This window comes from Solanum stenotomum, chromosome 2 (genome assembly GCF_019186545.1).
Source record: "Solanum stenotomum isolate F172 chromosome 2, ASM1918654v1, whole genome shotgun sequence".
Lineage (NCBI taxonomy): Eukaryota > Viridiplantae > Streptophyta > Magnoliopsida > Solanales > Solanaceae > Solanum > Solanum stenotomum.
Window position 1 is genome coordinate 7,584,919 of NC_064283.1, and position 20,943 is coordinate 7,605,861.

The 20,943-nt window shown below is 33.6% G+C and overlaps 3 protein-coding genes across 5 annotated transcripts; all 3 read left to right on the top strand.

Moving 5' to 3' along the window:
• The first annotated feature begins 205 nt into the window (after positions 1-205).
• On the top strand, positions 206-5,059 carry LOC125856563 (uncharacterized). Of its 2 annotated transcripts, none has more exons than XM_049536136.1 (6): positions 206-550; positions 728-1,000; positions 4,042-4,202; positions 4,286-4,391; positions 4,477-4,593; positions 4,683-5,059. In XM_049536136.1, the coding sequence occupies exons 1-6, from the start codon at positions 359-361 to the stop codon at positions 4,827-4,829; spliced, it is 996 nt and encodes a 331-aa protein (XP_049392093.1). In that variant the 5' UTR covers positions 206-358; the 3' UTR covers positions 4,830-5,059. The 2 variants fall into 2 exon arrangements, with proteins under 2 accessions (XP_049392093.1, XP_049392094.1); XM_049536137.1 differs by having other exon boundaries at positions 4,692-5,057.
• A 1,570-nt stretch (positions 5,060-6,629) lies between these two features.
• Positions 6,630-11,856, top strand: LOC125856564 (28 kDa ribonucleoprotein, chloroplastic). Of its 2 annotated transcripts, XM_049536139.1 has the most exons (5): positions 6,630-7,053; positions 7,760-7,858; positions 7,959-8,246; positions 8,400-8,556; positions 11,379-11,856. In XM_049536139.1, exons 1-4 carry the CDS (start codon positions 6,703-6,705, stop codon positions 8,514-8,516), a joined length of 855 nt encoding a protein of 284 aa, XP_049392096.1. In that variant the 5' UTR covers positions 6,630-6,702; the 3' UTR covers positions 8,517-8,556; positions 11,379-11,856. The 2 variants fall into 2 exon arrangements, with proteins under 2 accessions (XP_049392096.1, XP_049392095.1); XM_049536138.1 differs by lacking the exon at positions 11,379-11,856 and having other exon boundaries at positions 8,400-8,699.
• A 3,004-nt stretch (positions 11,857-14,860) lies between these two features.
• Positions 14,861-16,363, top strand: LOC125856568 (blue copper protein-like). The gene is made up of 2 exons (XM_049536145.1): positions 14,861-15,183; positions 15,764-16,363. Exons 1-2 carry the CDS (start codon positions 15,027-15,029, stop codon positions 16,165-16,167), a joined length of 561 nt encoding a protein of 186 aa, XP_049392102.1. The 5' UTR covers positions 14,861-15,026; the 3' UTR covers positions 16,168-16,363.
• Positions 16,364-20,943: the final 4,580 nt, after the last annotated feature.

Genomic DNA, 20,943 nt, shown 5'->3' on the forward strand with positions numbered 1-20,943 from the left:
TTTATAATTACATTTATCAATTAACCGCGCGTTGTGCGGGAAGGTGTACTAGTTTAACTAATAGTCAAAAGAACCTTTGCATAAATCATCTCCTTGAGTCCAACATTTAAATACACAAACAAATCTTTTAAGTTGTAACGGCTAGATCTTCCACTTCAATTCGAAATTCCAAACAATCACTATAAAGAAAAAAAGATATATATATACAATTCAGACCCCAAAACCCCTCATTTCAGACCGCAACCGCTCTCACTTCGCACAACTCTCCGATCAAATTCTGGTAGCCGGGAAGATCGATTTTCAATTCTCATCGCCGGAAACATTTAATCGGAGTTTACGGTTTGTTTGAAGTTTCAAGATGGATCTTTCGCAAGAGACCGAAGATTACATTCGTGAATCGATTGAGTACTCTCTTGGTCTCCCTGTTTCGTCACAAACGCTTCAATTAAAGCTTCGAGCATCTGAAGAATCCCTTGTTCGTCTTCGGAATCAGTATTTTTCTCTACAAGCCAAATTGAAAGAGAAAGATGAAACGATTGAGCGCACTAGGGTTTTTACCTTATACTCTCCTCTTTGATTTACTTTAATAAAAATACTGAAATGTTTGTTTCAAATATTGATCTTCTTTTATTTATCTTTGTATATATAGAAAAATTCATATGCTTATGTTAAGATTTTATTTGATTTTGTGCTTCTTCTCTTAATTGTTGATGTTTTTACTTGTTAGGCTGAGTCAAGTATGAATGCTTCGGCACTGAAGAGGTTTGTGGATGAAAATCAGAGGTTGGCGGTGGAGTGTTCGAATTTGTTGGCTCAGTGTAAGAGGTGGGAGAAAGAGTGTGCTTTGTATGATCATGACCGTGAGGCATTAATGGATTTTGGAAATGAGGCAGATGAGAGAGCAAAGGAAGCTGAGATTCGTGTTCATGACTTGGAGGAAGAGGTTCGAAAGTTATCTGAAGAATTGCATTTCTACAAGTGTCAATATGAGACCCAAGTGGTATGTAATTCCCCCCCTTTTTTTTTTCTCTTGGTTCCCTCCCATGTTTAACTTTATGTTTATTCAATGTTATGTGGTGTTATTGATGAATTGTTTATAGCATTTATCAGGCCAACATGGGTGACTTCCTTTTAATTTAAAAATTTAATGTTGTTTTGAATGTACTAACTTAGGTCTCCAAATATTGTTTATTTGGATCAAAGTATTTACAAAATGATTTATTGCATAAAATTTGGAACCAACTAAGTATGAACAGAAGTTGTGAAGAAAAATTAGGGGTGCTTATATTACAATGTCTAGTATGAAATGGAGGTTTGCATATGAAGTTTTGTGTGATAACCTAGACTTAAAGGCAAATTCTATAGAGTGGTAGTTAGACCAACTATGTTGAATAGTGCGGAGTATTAGCCGGTCAAGAACTCTCACATCCAGAAGATGATGAGGATGTTGTGATAGGTGTGTGGGTCCATACTAGAAGAGATATAATTAAAAATGAAGATAACTAAGACAAGTCGTGAGAAGTAAGGTTGAGATGGTTCGAGCATGTGATGAGGAGATGCACATATGCCCAGTACGGAGATGTGAGAAATTGGTATGGATGGATTTAGGAGAGGGAGAGGTAGACCAATGAAGTATTGGGGAGAGGTGATTAGATATGATATGACATAATTGTAACTTATCTAGGACATGACCTTAGATAGGAAGATGTGGAGGACATGACCTTAGATAGGAAGATGTGGAGGACATGACCTTAGATAGGAAGATGTGGAGGACATGACCTTAGAGAGGAAGATGTGGAGGACACAAATTAGGGTAGAAGGTTACTAGGTAGGAGTGTGTCCATACTAGTAGGTAGGAGTGCTACTAGTAGTCGTAGGACTACTCTTGTAGTTTCTTGTTCTTCGATTTCTGTGATTATTTGTTATTTAGTGTAGTTTCTTTGTAGTATTATTTTGTTGTAGTACTATTATGTTATTATATATTGTCTATTGTACTTTCATTATGTCTTTTCCTAGATTGTTTTTGCCTTGTGCCGGAGTTCTATCAAAAACAACCTCTCTACCTCAGGTAGAGGTAAGGTATGCGTACACTCTACCTTCCCAAGACCCAACAATGTTGGACTACATTGTGTATGATGTTGTTGTCGTATGTAATACTATTATGTACATAGGTATGTTATGAAGCACACAATTAGCAAGTCTTGTCATCTTATAGCAATTATATTGCTTCATCCAAGAAGCTAGTTTTCTCACACATTTTCTGATAAACATTGCTAATTGGTGGACGCTCTCAACTTTTCGCCCAAAGGGTACTTCAAGATATGTTGTGGTAAAGTTTCTACTTTGCATCCCAGAGTACTTTTAAGAGATTCAGTGTAAGCTGAATGCATTTACTTGAAATAGATGATAACAGATGAATTTTTGCTACAACATTAATTATTCACATTTTTTCATTAGGGTTTTTGATATCTACTCAAACATGAAAGAGGTTTCCGACCCAGAAAGCTTCATAGAGCTGTTTTATCTAGATATCATGAGGCTCACTGCTTTGTTGACTCCCCAATTTTTCAACCATGGGTTATGATGTGGTTAAATAACTCTGATGGTAGTGTACATTAAGCTAGAGGTCTCTTAAACCCTATGTTGTACCACTGTCTCCATTTTTAGGGTTTTAGGCATAAGGTCTCCACTTTTGGATTTTCAGAATTAGGTATACGTACGTTGTTAATTGCCTTATTCAACTATGAGTTATGATGTGATTTATGTATCTTTGATGGTGACTTACAGTTTGGTTTGAGGCCATACTTGGCAACAATATGTCCATTTATTCTTAAAGTAAAAGTTACGAAGTCGAAAAAATATCTCTGGTAACAGTGTATATTTAGGCCTAAGGTCTCTAAAACCTACTAGTGTCACACTTTTTTTTCCGATAAGATCTCCATTTTAGCATACACATATGTCTTCTATGATGTTGGGAGTCTGGCAAGCAAATGCATTTTTAACTATTCCCAATTTTTCATTAGGATCTTTGAAGTTGGTTCTGACGTGAGAAAGTTTTCGACCCAAATGCCATACAGCTGTTGTATCTGGATAATATGAAGGGTTTGACTTTGTTGATCGTCTCATTATTTAACCATGAATTATGATGTGGTTGAAGTTCTTCAATGGTAGCGTTCATTAGGCCAAGGTCTCTCAAACCTTGTGTTGTGTCAATGTCTCGATTTTAGGATTTTAGACATATGATCAATGTTATGTGAATTCTCCCATGTCGTTGTTGACCGGTGTTGACATGACAACATTGGCATGCCAGTGGAATTGTTGTTGTCTCTGTCCAGGTTCCGATAGGGAGTAATTTTTGTTCTCCATTTCCTATAACAGAATTGGGCTTTTAGGCCCCTTTTCTATTACATTTTCCTACTACTCTTTATTGGTCTTCTTCTTTTTGTTTTTGTTTGTACTACTATATATGTGTTAATGTAGAACAAACTAAGTAGTATTGTAGACATATCAATCCTTATAAAAAAAATAGATACTTAACTAACAAAACATTATATTTATTTTGACTCTCAATGGCCTTTCTATATATCGGATCCTAGATTTATGTGATTTATGAATCTGACACCTAGATCCAGTGTCGGATACTGGTAATGTAACATAATATTAAGTAATGAAACTCCTGTCCAAACTTCTGGTAGTTATGAGAATGAGAGAGCTTATTGGTCTAATTTTATTTTCCCTTGATATCAGTAAAATAACTGGTGATTGCTTTGTGAATAGCACTTCCTTTCTCTTTCCCGGGATTCAAGTTGTGCCTTTTCATGTATAACGGCCATTCAGATAATTAGATCCTTCTTCTGAGGATATGCAATTAGCCCTCTGATTACTTGGAAACCTAACTAATTGGCTGCTTGGAAAATAACATGGTCAATGTAGTCGGTCAATTAGTTAGTTATAGATCCTATTTGATACATCTCTAGATTGCTAGAAGTAGAATCTTTCTTCTTGAGGCTAATAATTAGATTACTTTACTCATTCTTGAAGGATGACACAGCCACAGATGATGCTTCGTTGGAACAAAATCTGCTCGACAATTTGCTGGAAACTGTGATTGGTAGAGATGATGCTGCATCGACAGCACATGCGTTTCTGGAGGCAAATAGTGGTGTAGAAGTTTGTCAAAGGTTGTTGACGAAGTGGAAGCGGTGAGTTCAACTTCTGTTTCTCCAAATGTCTACAATTTTGTGTTTTGTTTTAATTTTTAGCTGAGCGCCTTTTGCTTTGATAGATTGAGGCCATCAACACAAAAGGTTATTGCTCTGGTTGCTGAGGTCAATACTCTGCGGAAAGACAAGGAACATTTGAGGATAAACCTCCATAAAGCTGAAGATGAGGTGAGTAGATTTAAAGAGAAAGAAAGTGTTTGATCTCCTGCCTGCCTAGTAAACTAAGAAAAAAGGGATAATTTTCTGATTTTAGGTGAACGTATTGTTTGAACAAAACAATGTTTTAGTTGAGGCAAATAAAAGGCTGATAAGGCTGTACCAGAAAGAGAAACACACACCTGGTTCTGGTGGAAAACCTTCTTCTGGCAAGGTAAGCTTATACGAGTTTCTTTTAGCCTGTTCTTTTGTTTCCTCTCTATGTTGCGCTCATAGCTTAAGTTTTGTTTAACCTTTAACCAGTGCTCGCAGGGCAACAAAAGGAAATCAAGCCCTAAGATAAGCAGTCCAGTAGAGGGAAAACTTGATTTCAGCGAGGTTGATTCTTTGAGGCTACCTTTATCACCTTTGCGAGCAAACTCACCTGAATATAGATTATGCAAGAAGTAGCAGAAGAAGTTCCTCCTTCCTGACCAGTTGCAATTTCTTTTGATCATTTTAGGCTATTCTTGCATTTAAAAGTGTTGTTACGATTCTCGGTAACTGTAAAAAGTAACATACTACATTCTCATCTCCCCTATATAGCCTTGAAGAATTTGGTTGTTTTTCGCTCTTGTAAGGAAATTATTGTTAGTGCATTATGGATATATTTTGCTTGTGTTATATTGCAAAGTAGGGATTTTTGGTTACTGATGGATGAATCTTGCGACTGCTGCATGTGTTCTTGTGTTAAAAGTCAATGGACATGATTTGCCATTGATCTTTCAATTTCCATATCCTAGTGTCGGGATGATTTTTTGCTCAAAATTCCTGCCATGGGACTGACTACTGTGGAGCCTGCTTGTCGAATCGTTAGATGTATGGAACTGTGAAAATGTTTTTTTTTCAACAACAATTAGTTCCAATTTTGTATTCCAAATTTATGTTTTGCTTGGATTTGATGGTGGTTGGTTGTTTTTGTTCTTAAAGGAGATCTTTTCTTTTTACCCTTTCTAGAAGCTCCTACCTTTTTGCTTCCTTGGTGACTAAGCTCAGAACCTTAAGGTTGAAAGTGATGAATATTTATCATCCGAGCAAGTTCCTCCTTCCTATTGAATAGGAGAATCTTTCTTTATTTCTTTTGGATGAAAAATGTGAGTTTTTGAGTTTTGTTGTTAGAAAATTGGTCATTACCTCAGAGGAAAATTATACGTGTGTAGATCCTTGACGACACAAAGGAAGTTGGAATAAAAAAGGCATAGCTTTGGTGGTCATCACTCATCACAAATGGATTATATTATTTGCAGGCTTCTTTTTGAATCTCAGAAAAAGAATGGTTCAACATAATAACAACAAATTTAAATAGACAATCTGACTATATGAAAATCTTGATTGAATTTTTTTTAAAATCACTTTTTTTCCGTGTAGTATTTTGGAGTTAATTTGATTAATTATATATTTAAATATAAATTAGAGTAAATTAATTTAATATTTTAAAAATTAAAATTTTAAAACTTACGCTAAAAACACTAAAAGTTATCATTTATGTCCTAGACTGATGACACTTGCTCAATCTCTAATGCGAATTCGAAATCTTTGGAAGAACCAATCTCGAGAGGAGATGATTCATACTGGTGTGGAAGGGCTTCACATCGAACTTTCATTGATATATAGAAAGACACAAAAACTAAACGTTGCACACCTCAGAGGTGAGGGGACTAGATTTGAATCTCATTTACTATGACTAGTTTTGAACTTGGAGCTTCATGGTGCAAAGTAAAGTTCAAAATCATCCCTCCACAAAGTTCGCCTTTGCATGTTACTCTCTCCGTTCACTTTTACTAATGTTGAGGTTAAAATAGAAAAAAAAATATAATTTTTCTTGATAAGTTAAAAATAAAGTGAACACATGAAATATGATATTATTCATATTTTATAATAGGGAAAAAGGACAGATATACCTCGAACTATCATAAATGGTATACCCTTTATACTAACGGATAAACACGTGTCATAATCTTATCCACCGACTTGACATTTATTAAATATCGGATCGACAAATAAGATTGTGCCACGCACCAATGTCCCAAAAGTATAACGGATGATATCTGCATACCATTTATGATAGTTTAGAGATATATTTATTCTTTTTCCCTTTATAATATTAAATAAATATTACCGTATTTAATTTGATTCTTGAAAAATGAATTTTAATTTTTTGGGAGGGAGGAAGCGGTTTATATTACCCTGAAAATTCCAGTTTATGACCCTTATCCAGTAGTGAACTATCCCCAACTGCAGCTGCCTTTGAATTGCCCATTTACACAACTCTTCCGCTTCATCAATGGCGTTACTTCGCTTACTATGTTCTCCATCTCTATTTCCTTCTTCATCATCCACTTTGTTTCCCCTTCACCACCATTCTACAACTCCCATTTTACTATCCCCATCCTCCATTTCTTTGCGAACTCCTTGTTTCTCCCCATTAATCCCCATCAAAGCTCAAAGACCTTACCTTTACATATCCAATTGCTCTTCGTCTGCCCAAACTCCAGAAACTGCACAAGACCTAGAAGAACAATTAGAAGATGAAAGTTTGAAAAGAAGAGTGCTTGCTCAGAATGCTCCTTGGACCTATACAGCAAATGACCTTCGACCTCTATTTGAGAAATATGGCACTGTGGAGGATATTGAGGTTTGCACCTTTTTAAAATATCTGTTTTATGTATGTAGAATTATATTTGTGAAAACAGTTACAAGGGTGCAGGATAGGGTATGAGTATAAAGTTTAGAGTACAACAACAACATATCCAGTATAGTTCCACAAGTGGGGTCTCGGGTTTGGGGAGTGGAATGTACACATACATTAACCCTGTCTTTATGGGGAGATAGGTTAGCTATGATTTTTTTAGTAGTATTGGAAATTGAAAAGTTGGTTGAAGTTAGTGTTATGGATTAATAATTTCGGAAGGAAACTGACTTATTTCCATAGGTGAAAAAGTCTACTTTTGGATGGAGAAATTTTGTTTGTAATCAAATATTGGTAAGTAGGTGACATGATAATGATACTAGATGCAGTATAAGGTATGATGATGATTTCTAGTATTGAAGGTTGGAAGCATCGTCTTCATGTTGGTTGAATTTGGTGTTATGAATTAAGAATTGTGATTTTTGGAGAGGAAAATGACCTCTGACCATAAGTGAATGAAGTCATTTTTCCTTTTGATGAAGAATTGTTTTCAAGGAGATTTATCTTATAACCAAATACTGAAAAATGGTTTCAGGTGAAAAATATTTTTCGCCATACCAAACTTGCCTGTACTCATTATGTTTCTTGAAGGTTCGATTATACTTTTTAAGTTTTTCTGAGATGGGTTAGTTGTCTGTTGTTTGTTCTCAAGGTTGCTATGTATAACAAGACAAGAAGCAGGGGTTTGGTCTTTGTCACAATGGGCTCGCATGAGGAAGCTAAGGCAGTTCTTGAAAATCTTGAAGCGTATGTAAGGATTTCGAATGTTAACTCTTCCTGAAAAATTCTGTCACTATTTGACTTTTTTGAGATGAGTTTGGGTTACATTATTGGTTGTTAACACTTGACAGGAACTTGAGGGTAGACCTTTGAGACTTGCATGGGCTAAGCCAAAGACTGAGAAACCTTCTTCTCCACCACCATCCAAGCCGCTGCCTATACACAATCTCTTTGTGGCTAATTTACATTTTGAAGCAAGGTCTAACGACCTGCTGGAATTCTTTAAGGCTAATGGTGCAAATGTTGTTTCTGCTGAAGTCATATTCAATGATAATCCCAGACGATCTGCAGGATATGGATTTGTTTCACTTAATACCAAGGAGGAAGCTGATGCAGCATTATCCTCCTTTGACGGAAAGGTAATTTTGGGTTTGGCTGCTTGTTGTGATGAATTTCAGTTTCCATTTATTGAATGTTCATTGCGGTTCCTGTAGTTTATTTACTCTTTTGAACTTGAACCATTGGATCTGGTTAATGTCGAAAACCTGATTTGAGTATATCTTCATCCATAGGAATTTATGGGAAGAGCTATAAGGGTGGCACAGAGTAAAAGGTTTCTTAGAGAAGAGACAAAAAAGGCTATCCAGTCCCAAGAACTACCATCTGAATTGATCTCTGTGGCAGAATGAGCTAATGCTGCTGAATTTTGGAAGTTATTCCTCTGAGGAAGTGAGTTTCCATGACTTTTTGTTTGTATAGTAGAATCCAGGCAGATATCTTCAAAAAATTTGTGTCAGAAATTTTTATATAGCTTCATGTACGTTCCCTGTTCCTTTGGTTTCCTCTATTATTCGGGATTACTTTCTTTTTTCTATCTCTTCGTTTTGTTTAGAGGTGCGGAAAAAATGTTTAATCAAGTATAAGTTTCTAGAGAAATGTCCACTACGGAAATTGAATACAGTCCGAAGGTGACATCTCCTCTAAATTCTCATTGCAAGAGAATCACTACCGCTTGGCATATTCTCTATGATAATTGAATGCAGTCCCTACGTGACATGCCATGTATCCTTCAAGGTCTCATTGCAAGAGAATCAGTATTTCTTTGTCTACCCAGATATATGAAAATGCGTGCTGGTGACATATTGGTGCTTTGGGTAGTTGCTATGAAACAATATTTGCTCTGGCAAATTATGAATCATTACGGACTTCCCAGCATTTGATATGTTTGAAAAAAATTATCGACTTATTGTTCTTTTTGTTTAGAAGTTTGATTAAATCAATTCATTGTAGGATATTTTAGCAGATATATGATACTACTGAGTGGTGATCGGGGGTATGGAGTAGGATCATAGCTATCTGTTTCTTCCCGTGTATTAGTGTCTTCATTTTGTCTGTTTTTCCAACATATACACTCATCTCCTTAATGTTATGAACAAGCATTAAGTTTTTAAGTTGTAGTTTTTCAAGATTAATTGTCAAACGTAGTTCTTCCATGTATCCTACTTAGGTGAACCCATTTGGTTATCTATTCCATAAGTAACATCCCAATACCGTAGGGTACCTTACTTTGTCTCTGTTCACACTCTAGGCCGCATTTGCTCCTATTTCCTCGTACTAATATAACAATTCATAAATGTGTAAGGTGCATTGTGCTCTCTATTACACTTCATTTTCCACTTATTTGCACTATCACTTTCTTTTACATCTACTTTTTATCTTGACAATTTTTTTTGTCTGATTTTAAGTTTTTAGCACCTGTGTCTTGAATCAACAATTAAGAGATCACTTAAAACGTATGCACGTCCTTCTTAGAGAGCACAAGTCTTGTTCTGAGGTTTATTGTTAAGTTACCAAGATGTTACTAAAAAGATACAAAAGACCTGCAGGGCATGGGAATGCAGTCAGTTACATCCTTCTTCCAAGTAAGTTCTAGAAAACTCATATATTGGCTAAGACCATCCACCATACAACTTCTACTCCAGAAATATAAATTTTAGAGGCAGTTATCCTTGATTTTGGAGATATGATTGTTCTGACTTTCTAAACGTGTCTTGTTCCTCTCTAGCCAAATGGTCCAGAATATACATAGAGGGATGGTTATTCTCAAAAAAAAAAAAAGATACAAAGAGGGATGGTCCTCCAGATCTGCTTCAATACTCTAGGAGTTCTTTGATGTTGCCAGCATTCCATCAAATCTCTTACCTTGAGTGGCATTACCCAATAGATTCTACATATACTTGGGAACAAATCCTAGCATTGTCTAGTTAGTTTGCAGAGTATGAGGAGGTGATCTACTGTTTCTTGGTCATTCTCACATAAATATCATCTATTGCACAATAGGAATCCTCTTTTCTGCAATTTATTTTATGTTAAGCAGTCCCCCCAAAGAGGCAACCTACTCAAACCATACTGCCTTGACAGGTGCCTTAGTCTTCCTAATCGGTTTCCAAGGCCAGTTATCATCCCATTGATCAGCTTGCTTCATTAGTAAACTATAGCAGTTTGCTGACAGAGAAACTATTGTCTTTACTTGCTGCCTAACTGAGAGTATCCTGTTAGTTTTGAATAATCTGGAAGGGATCCAGCATCTGAAGTAGGTTACAAAAGCCTTCTACGTCCCAGTCATTCAAGTTTCTCCTAAAGCTTAAGTGCCACACTGTGATTGAAAAAAAATTGACACCACACCATATTTGTTGGTACTGTATCACCATGAGTTCACCATGATTTGTAAAACTCATAAGGACAATAGTAAAACCTTCTCCACCTCCAGCCATGCTCACACTTGTTTCTGCTTTTATTGAAAAAACAGTTTCTTTATTATCCTCTCATTCTCCATATCTTGTTTTTAATAATGCGAGTTAGTAAAGTGTGATCTACCATGAAAGACAAATAGGGAAAGTCAGCTAGATTAAGTTGGGTTAGATCCTGGACTACCAATTAGTAAGTGAAGTGTCTTCTTTACCCAAATTAAATGTCACAACTCTTATAACAGGAGATACCACTTGAACTAGGCATTGTTTTATACTGAATGCCATTTGGGAATACAAATGGAGGTTTCCTTTTATGATACTTATAGAACCGTGTATAATCCAATGAATAATATATGTTCCGACAATCCAACTCCAAAAAGTAGGGCTCAGCAATGCGATGTAAATTGTCATGGCATCAAGCATCTTCTGTTTAGCCCCTAACATGAAACTTAAATTTTGAAGTAGCTTTTAGTTTTATATCACGGTGCTTCATGTCAATAGCTTTGTGGGGTTTGGGAATTTTCATTAAGTATAGCTCCTGAACTATAAGATAGTCTGTGGGATTACTTTCCAAAAACTATTTGTCCTGCTCCAAATTCAATCTTCCTGTTTGATTGCTATGGATTTTAAAATGAGAGGTATATAGAAAGGCTATGGAAGCCTGCTGATGCTAGTTTTTACCGTCCCTTTTTCTTCTTTTTTTAAGTACCTTTTTTGTCTTTAATTTCACCGTTCCCTACGTGAAATGCAGTCACTGAGTTGTCTATTTTTCTCTTTCGTTCTTTCCCTTCTTCTCTGCAGTATCACTCTCTTCCGACCAAGGGCTGTCGATAGAGAAATGAAAAGTTCATAGTTTTGGCAGTGGAAGCTGTTGGTAGCAATAGGAAAAGGGCTATTTATAAATTTGTCTTGACCATGTATCAAATTACATGATTATTCCTTTTAGGAGTTTGTTGCTAAGAAGAAGAAAGTTGTTTTAAAGGCAAGTGAACATTTTAAGTGTATGAACGGTACATTTCTATAGAAATCACCTACATCCAAGCTGTTTGGTGCACATTACTTTTCAAATTTGGCCTTTTCTACCTATCTTGAATTAGCTTTGGTTTCTGCAATTACACATAATTGTATTCTTTATTTTGAGTAAATTTTTGAGTGTGGGACAACCTTTTTAAGTTTTGACATTGATGAATCTACAAGTAACATATAGGTTCACGTGAATTCAGTCTTTCTGCTCAGACATTGTATACATATTAAGAAATCTACCAAATTTCTCTATAAATACTACTATGTGATTGGAAACTCAGTTATTTTTATACATTAACTTGAGATTGTTATACGAATTCATAAACTTTAAATCATGAGTCCACGTCTGAGTTTTGAAGTAACTTTTTGCCAAAAGTTAGAGTTTAAGATCTGTTCAAGAAGCTACTCATCAAAAAGGAAAAAAAAAAAGAAGAAAGAAACCCACTAAGAATAAGAGTGATGTTGAAGTGCTACCAAAATTTCAGGTGAGATGTAACATTTGACGAGATACCATTTCTATAATTAGCCAAACCTCCGAATCCCATGTCAGAGACCTCGTCTTTTTGGTTAATATTTTCTATCTTTACTAAAACCAGAAAATTTGGATGCCTCATATTTGTTATCCGTATTGAAGTTCCGATTTTATTTCATATTCAGTGCTCGAATATGAGACCTCATTGGCAAATGATCAAATTGGACAGCTAAAAAGGAGCAGGCACAGGAGGGGAGCAGTTGGCCCGATCCTCTGGACCCTAACAAACCCAACAAAATTAGTTTCTAATTCTCTCAAAGACCCATTTGTTCATGGATTTTTGTTTTAAAATTTTGAAATAATATTTGAAAGTCATTTTTTAAATATAAATAGATGGTTGTTTTAATCAATTTGAACCACTATTTCAACTTCAAACTCCAAACTTGAAATATGAAATTCAAAATTTGAGAGACAAGTTTTACGAGTTTTATCAAGTTTTCATTTGCAAAACTTCAATCTTAACTCCCAAATACGTCTTTTCAACTAAACCTCAATTTATAGAAATGTAATGTTGCATTTGACCACTCGATCCTAAATAAGTTGGTCTCATCAACGTGTGATTCAAATGAAATATAATTTGAAGGAGAAATAACGCAAAGACCTCACCTTAAGAAACGATCATTAAAGGAGAACTAATTGACTTTAAGAATGATTCCAAAGATAACAATATTGAATTTGACATCTAAATTGTTGTTAGATTGTCTCACTCGGTCGTTTTATGAGTCCCCACTATCGTAATTTTTGTGCTGCTCCTATATCACCTTGTACACGTGGCTTCGTCATATTCATAAATATAATTTGAATCATAATATCATTAGTTAGAATTTAAATCGTCCAAATTGCAACTTTAAGATCAGTGAACTTTCTTTTCCTTATTTTGTTTTAATAACTGTGAGAAATTTTGATTTCAAGCTGTGATCTAAAATTGCATCTTCAAACGCAGAAAATAGTTAATATGCAAAAAAAGAGTGCGAATTTCTATAATCAGAAAATATGAACGGAAGAAGCAAAAATAAAATAAAATGACGACACACCAACAAGGTTGTGATGGGGGTATGGGGTTAGAGTTCCCTTGGAATGGAAATTGCCATTATCAGAAAATTTTGAATTCAAAGATTAGGTGTATATATCGTTAATATTCTTTTATTATTATTTATAATATATAATTCAATTTTCTTCATGCTTTAACAATTTTATTGAGAATACAGTCCATCTTGTTTATCATTTTTATATTATTAATAATTAACAATAGGCATGAAAATTATAGCACTATAGCGATGTGTAAGGAAAAAAAAATCTAATTTAAAATCGCTGCTCGCTGCTAGGGTAGCGATTTTGTCATTGTGTCAGAGAGTCAGGAGCGATTTTGCCCTTTTGATTTTAACAAAATTTGATGTGCCCTTTTGAAATTTTTGACATTTTTTTTTGCTCTTTTGGCTCCGGACTCCCAATATAAATACTAGACACCAATTTTTTTTATTAAAAAAATGATGACACTTTAATTGAGGTTGGCATGTGGGCGGGACCCCCTAGTCACCTTTACACCAATTGTTAGGTGAATATTTTGTAAGTTTATACGAGAAAGACTATCCCTCATCCCTAAACAGGGGGTCAAATTTTCTTTTCTTTTTTATATTTGAAAGAAGTCTATTTATAATCATTTTAAAAAATAAATAGATGTGTGGGGTTTTTTTTTTTTTTTTTTCGGGTGGTGGGGCTGGGGGACGACCCTTAACATGTCTTTGGTTTTTCTACAAAATTCTTTCGAATTAATATATAAGACTATATATATAGTGTCACTTTATTCTAGCTAATTATGAGACCAATCTAATATATATTATCTTGAATCCTTTTATCTATATATCATTACTNTAACTCAAAAAATAAAATATATATATATATATATATATATATATATATATATATATATATATATATATGAAAATTTGATCGAACATGTTATAGTAATTATCAAAATTTAATTTAATTTTTTTAATTCATGGCATTTAGTTATATAAAAGTTTGATCAAACATGTTATAGTACTTGAAAATTTTTGATGAATCATACATTTATTCTTTTCATATGATCATGGGGGGTGGGGTGGGGGGTGTATGAAAGTTTGATCGAACATACTACAATAATTAGCAAATTTTGATGATTCATACATTTTATCTTTTCATATGATCGTGACTCTTTTTTATTTATTTTTATTCATGGTGTTGAGACTTTAGGCCGAGGGGTTATAAAAGTTTGATCGAACATGCTATAATTGGCAAATTTTGATGACTCATACGTTTATTCTTTTCATATGATTGTGACTCTTTTTTATTTTTTTGTATTCATGGCATTGAGACTTTAGATCGAAAGAGAATATGAAAGTTTGATCGAACATGCTACAGTAATTAAGAAATTTTGATGACTCATATGTTTATTCTTTTCATATGATAGCGTTGGGACTTTAGGGGAGGGGAGGGTTGTAAATTAGCACTAATTAGAAATTAGTGAAAATGGTCAAACATATATTTGATTATACATGACTTGTTCTCTACGCATTTCACATCATGTAATATAATGTTTCAACCTCATGTTTTTCATCAGGCAAACAAGAATATCTTAACTAACATAATTCATTTCACCAACCTAATTCTTCAAGGCTAGAAAACAAAGAGATAAAAGTAACCACTTTTTCAAGGCATTAGGTATAATGTATGTCAAACTGAAATTATGTGACATCTCCTTTACAACTATATATGCACCCCATTACAAAAATATTAAGTGACCTACTCCATTTCCTTTTCAATGCATTCTACTATATAAGAAAATCAAATCAAAGGCATTCTTCACTCAAAATTAAGAATACCAACTCTCTATCTTTTAGATTCATAAAAAAAAAATGGGAAAATTTTTAGGTGTAATTGTTTTGTTCATGTGTTGTGTTGTTCCAAGTTTGGCCACAGTTTATACTGTTGGAGGCTCATCTGGATGGGGACTTGGTGTGGATTATACCACTTGGGCTAGTGGAACAACATTGAATGTTGGTGATTCACTTGGTAAGTTTTCTCCCCCATATATACACATTTTTTTTAAAAAAAGAATTGACTTAGCAAATCAAGAAATTATCTTTACATATGAAAATATCAAGTAACGCACTCCCTATATTCCGATTTATGTGACATTATATATATGAAATATTGATAATAAAAAAAAAATGTTGATAAAATTTAAGAAAGAATTTTCTTAACTTTTGATTTGAAACAAACCTTAGATATACTATTAGAAATATGCCATTTTCAGATGGCCTATTCGTCCATACGTCGTTGAAAATCCTCGAGGTGAACGTTACATTTTTGCCGGATACCGTTCAAAAGCAATAGATTATCTTGTAAAGATAAAATGAAAAATTTAAAGTTACAATTAAGTTGCTTCTAAATATAGAAAGATATTATTCTTTCTGCTACAATATGAAATATAAGTTCTAAAAAGAAAAAGTATGTCACATACATTGAGACAAAGAGAAAAAGAGAGTAGTATATACACTAATAGGGTAAAAGAATTTTACACAATCTGTGTAATCGCGTGTATAGAAATTAAACTCGTAATAGTAAATAGTACTTTATTTTATTTTTGCAGCTTTCAACTATCCAAGTGGTCACTCAGTGGACGAAGTAAGTTCTAGTGACTATGCTTCATGCACTACCGGTAATTCCATAACGTCCGACAATAGCGGCGCCACCACTATCCCTCTCAAAACCGCCGGCACTCATTACTTCATTTGTGGCGTAATGGGCCATTGCAGCGGTGGCATGAAGCTCGCCGTTACCGTAGCAGCAGCCGGAGGCGGTGGTGGTGCAGGTGGTGGTTCTACCACACCGTCACCGGACACCACCACACCATCAACCGGCACCACCACACCAACATCCGGCACCACCACCCCTACTACTGCACATCCATCTGCATCAGTAATTTTGTCACCATTTATTCCTTTGTTAATTTCCGGTGTGGTTGCAATATTTAGTTATTTTGTTACTATTTAATAAGCTTAGCCAGGATAGAGGCAGTGCCACGTTGTGACCATTTTTTTTTCCCTTGTTACTTTGTTGATTTTATTTATGTTTACTGCTTTTTCTATTTGCTTTGCTCTTTGTAAGTGGTTGGGTTGATATATGTCTTGTTCTCACTTGTGATTTATTGGCATGTCATGATGACTCTTTTGGTAAAGTACTCCCTCGTTTCATTTACTTCGTTGTTTCTTTAATAGATGTTTTTACTTGTATATCAAACCTCGATTCGAACATGAGGAGTACGTTATGCTAATGCGCTTTGGATGATCAATATCTCAGGGTCATGAGTCGATGTGCACATTGAACTATTCATATGGCTGATAGACCTCACAACTCAGGCATAACGAGGCAATAATAAGAGAATTTTATTATATTTTCTCATATTACTTTTGTTGGGATATATACTATTAACCATGTGTTAAGAAATAATATTTATTATAGAATAAATATTTGCTCAATTTTAATAGATCATATATTCGTTTATGGTGTCTATTTACTTATATAGTAGATGATTTAGTGTGTAGAGTTTTAGCTTATACACAGAGGATTAAATTATCGGTTCTTATAAGTATAAAGTTTTTTGTTCACAATCTAGGATGGAAATTGGACATGCCATCGGTACGATTGTAGCACAAGATTATAGGTAATTTATCTTGATTAGGGAAACGGTATAGTTCCAACTTCTTGTGCTAGTGCATTTTGTATGTATTGAACGGGACCGAGTAGAGATAGTTGTTTTAGACTGACTGACAAAACATATTCTCTAAACTATTAAATGTACTTATATTCTTAATCCTGATATAACTATTATGATCTGTATATATTAATTATCGTTTTGATTTATTAAAAGGTGAGATTCTGAGATGGGTCAATATGCCTGGTAAGTTGGATGATAATAATATATATTGGTGAAATAATAAGTTAGTTGATGGAATCCATGTCTCGTTATAGAGATTGATTGATATGCCTTTTTGAGAAACTTATAAGTTTTCATCGTGTCAAACCTTGCAAGTGGATTTATGAATCCGACACATGAAATAAGTTAAGTAGTGCTCTAAAGGAAATTAATCATTAAGTTAAATTCGTCAGTAATTTAATTTATTGATTAGTATCTGAAATCTTAACATGGGGAATTACATAAGTGTTTAATGGGGAATTATGAAATATAAATAGAGGAGTGCAATTACGAATTTCTAGTGGAATGATTTGTAATTTATTATGGTAAGAATAATTCAAATTAATTATTTGGAATTATTTCCATAATAGGAAGCCTCGGTAATTAATTCTGTGGTCCCTCCAGTGCCCATATTTAACTAGAACTCAGAATCCTAATTCTAAAGGGAAAAGGGGAGAGGCGTTAGTTTTCTTATAAAAAGAAAACTAGCGTGTATTTTTCAGTTGAAGAAAAATAACGTGTGTTTGGTTCTCCTCTTTGGACTTTGAAGAAATCTCTATAATTAGGGATTGTTCTAGCCCTAGATTGATTAGTTTTCTATTCGATACTTGCCCACCCAAGTATTGAGAGAGTTCAGATGTGAACTTGGGATCACTGTAGAAGACCATAATTGTTGTCTATCTTGTGGATTCGCTTGAAGGTCCGTCTAACTTGGGGATTCGCTTGAAGGTATCTGCTCACGCTTCAAGAGGTATTTATCGAATTAAATTTCAACAAGTTTATGTGTTCTAGCATGATTGTGTGTTTTAGCATAAACGGTATTGGTTATTTATTATTCATGTAAGCAGTAAGATCCTGATATGCTTCCGCTGTGCATATATGTTTTCCAAAAAATTGGCATCAAGAGCCAAGCTTGCATCTAAATAGATAACTCATATGATATGTATAAGGTTAAATTGTACATATGCTTAGTTGAAAAATCATGTGAAAAGTTGTTTTTTGTTGACGTGGATGTTTGGCGGCTATGAATAATATGTATTTTTGTGATTTTTGAAATATAAGGTTAACAAAATAGGTTTTGCTTATCCAAGCACGTCAAAAAGTTTTTTTTGGTTCACATGTAAGTGGCAGCAAAGACATTGTCTTGAAGGTGCTAATTGTATATATTTTTTTATGATTGGTCTTACATGCAACCTTTTAATTTTAAAAAGTGATTCATGAATCATACTAAATATTTTAGCAATTAAGGAGCAATATTTGTTGATTGGCCGGTGACTGTTAGTTATATTGCAAACTTGGAATGAATGTATAATGTGAAAAGATCAGTGGAATACATCTAAATTTTAGAATTGATGTCGTGTCATCACTGTAACTTGGAATGTTTCGAGATTCTCTTTAATCAATATTTGAATAAGATGATTATAATTATATGGGCATTGGTCTTCTTTTTGCACGCTCACAATATATATTTGTATATATTAAGAATTTTATAATTAACAAATAATTACCATTAAAGTGGTTTGTTTATTTAGAATTATTAGAAATTCTTAATATTTTATATATGTGAGATTACAAAATATGAATTGAGAATTATGATAAATAAATAGGATCTACGAAAGTGGTCTATTTATTTGAGTCATTAAAATATTCTCAATGTATCATGTATGGATTGTTCTTCATAAATGTATACTAGTAAAGGTTTGTTTACTCGAAAGGAGATTTACCATTAGATACTAGTAACACTTAAATTAATTCATGAGAAGAGATATTAAAGATTTTCACCAGTTTAAAGGGAGAAATATAATATCTTGAATTTCTCAAGTGTATTAATTGAGAGAACAATATGTTGTAAAGAGGTTAGTTAGTTGTGTGTCTTAGCCAAAAGACAGGACACAAGTATGTTTTGTGCTCATGAGATAATTATTAAAAGAGAATGAAACTTTGAATCATGTTGTTTTAGTCATTAACTTTGCCTAAAACGGTTATTTTTCAAATTTGGTCATAGTTTAGGAGGTCATGATCTCTGATTGGCTTGAGATTTGATGGTTCCATCGAAAATCGTTTAGATGGGTTTAGGTAGTTTGTCGGATTAAAATTTGATTTGAGTATATGATAAGATCATTCTTTATGTCAATTATGATTATGTTAAATTTGAAACATGATTACACATGGTTATTTAACATGAATTGATATAAGAATGTAGGTCATATTGTTTTAATTCCTAAAGATACTTAAATTACTTAATTTGAATTTGGTCATAGCTTTGGAAATAAAGATTCTTTATAGGTTCCAATTGACCTGAAATTTGGTAAGTTCATTGATAACGGCCTAGTAAGAAGTACTCATTGTTATGTAGTTATGATTCTGAGGTCGTTAAAATGATTTTAAAGTTGTTCTCTAAAATTAAAATGTGATTTGGTATGAATGACATCCTTTATATTGGTTTTATTTATGTTATATGTGGTACATGATTACACGTGATGAGTTAACATAAATTGAATATGATAAGGATGTAGATCTGTTCATTTTTCCTCAAATTGTTTGAATCTGAATTTGATCATAGCTTGGAGATAAATATTACTCCCTCCGTCCCTTTTTAGTTGTCCACTTTAAAAATGGCACACAGATTAAGGCAACAATGATTAGCACAGTGAAGTTACAATTTTACCCTTATGACAACTTTTCACTTCAAAATTACAACCACTTATTTGAATTAAAGTGAAATAAATTGGAGGGAAACAATATACACTTTTACAATTTTCAAGAAGTGTAAATAAGGGTATAATAGGAAAAAAATTGTTGTCCTTTCTTGATTTGTCAAAATGGACAACTAAATAGGGACAACCAAAAAAGGAAATATGGACAAGTAAATAGGGACGGAGGGAGTATTTTTGAAATCCAATTGATCTGAAATTCGGTAGGTTCATCAGAAACGATCAAATTTAAAATACTCATTGTTATGCAGTGATTTGGTAATTTGAGGTCGTTCAGATGATTTTTTTTTTAGATAATTTTTGTATCTTGAAAATTTTATTTTACTGAAAAATTACTTAACTATGATATATAGTGGTGATAGAGTTTGTTCTCTATGGTCTTCATGACTAAATTTTAGTGAAGTATTAAGTTCATGTGTTGGCTTAGACCTTCCTCCATAACGGATGAAATTAAGACAAGTCATTAAAGTTTAATCTCTAGTTTTGATTATCTGTATTGACTCTCCTAAACTGAGTAATATTTGATTGGATCAATGGATCTAGGGATAATGATATTCACTTGACTTAAAATAACATATACTCTCCATCTGAGTTAGCTTTTGTTCTAAATTTGTTGAAGTGAATATCTGACACCACGCATGTATGTTGCATGAGTAGTCATTTTTTCATCAAAATTTATTGTTCAAGATGCATTGATATCTATGAGGTGTGTTTTTGAATTTTAATATTCAATGTATACATAAACATGCTTTTCTTTTGGAATTTTAGAATTTTGTTCTTTATTCTTAATTCGTGTATCTATTTCACAAAATGATGATATATGATAAGAATTACTGAGCGGGAAAATCTTAAATTCTATTTTGGCCAAACAACGTTTTCAACCAAATTGATCATAGTTTTGGAATTCGAAAATAAAAAAAGAACTCTGATTGATCTGAAATTTGGTAGATTCATAAGAACGACCTAGTAAGAAACTAATTTTTTTTGGATCGTTATATGAGTTTTTGGTCATATTTGATTAAATAGTAGTGAAGTATTAATTTTATGTGCTGGCTTAGACCTTCCTCCCTATCGGATGAAATTGATACAAGTCACTATGTATTTAATCGTCTAGTTTTGATAATCTGTATTAACTCTCCT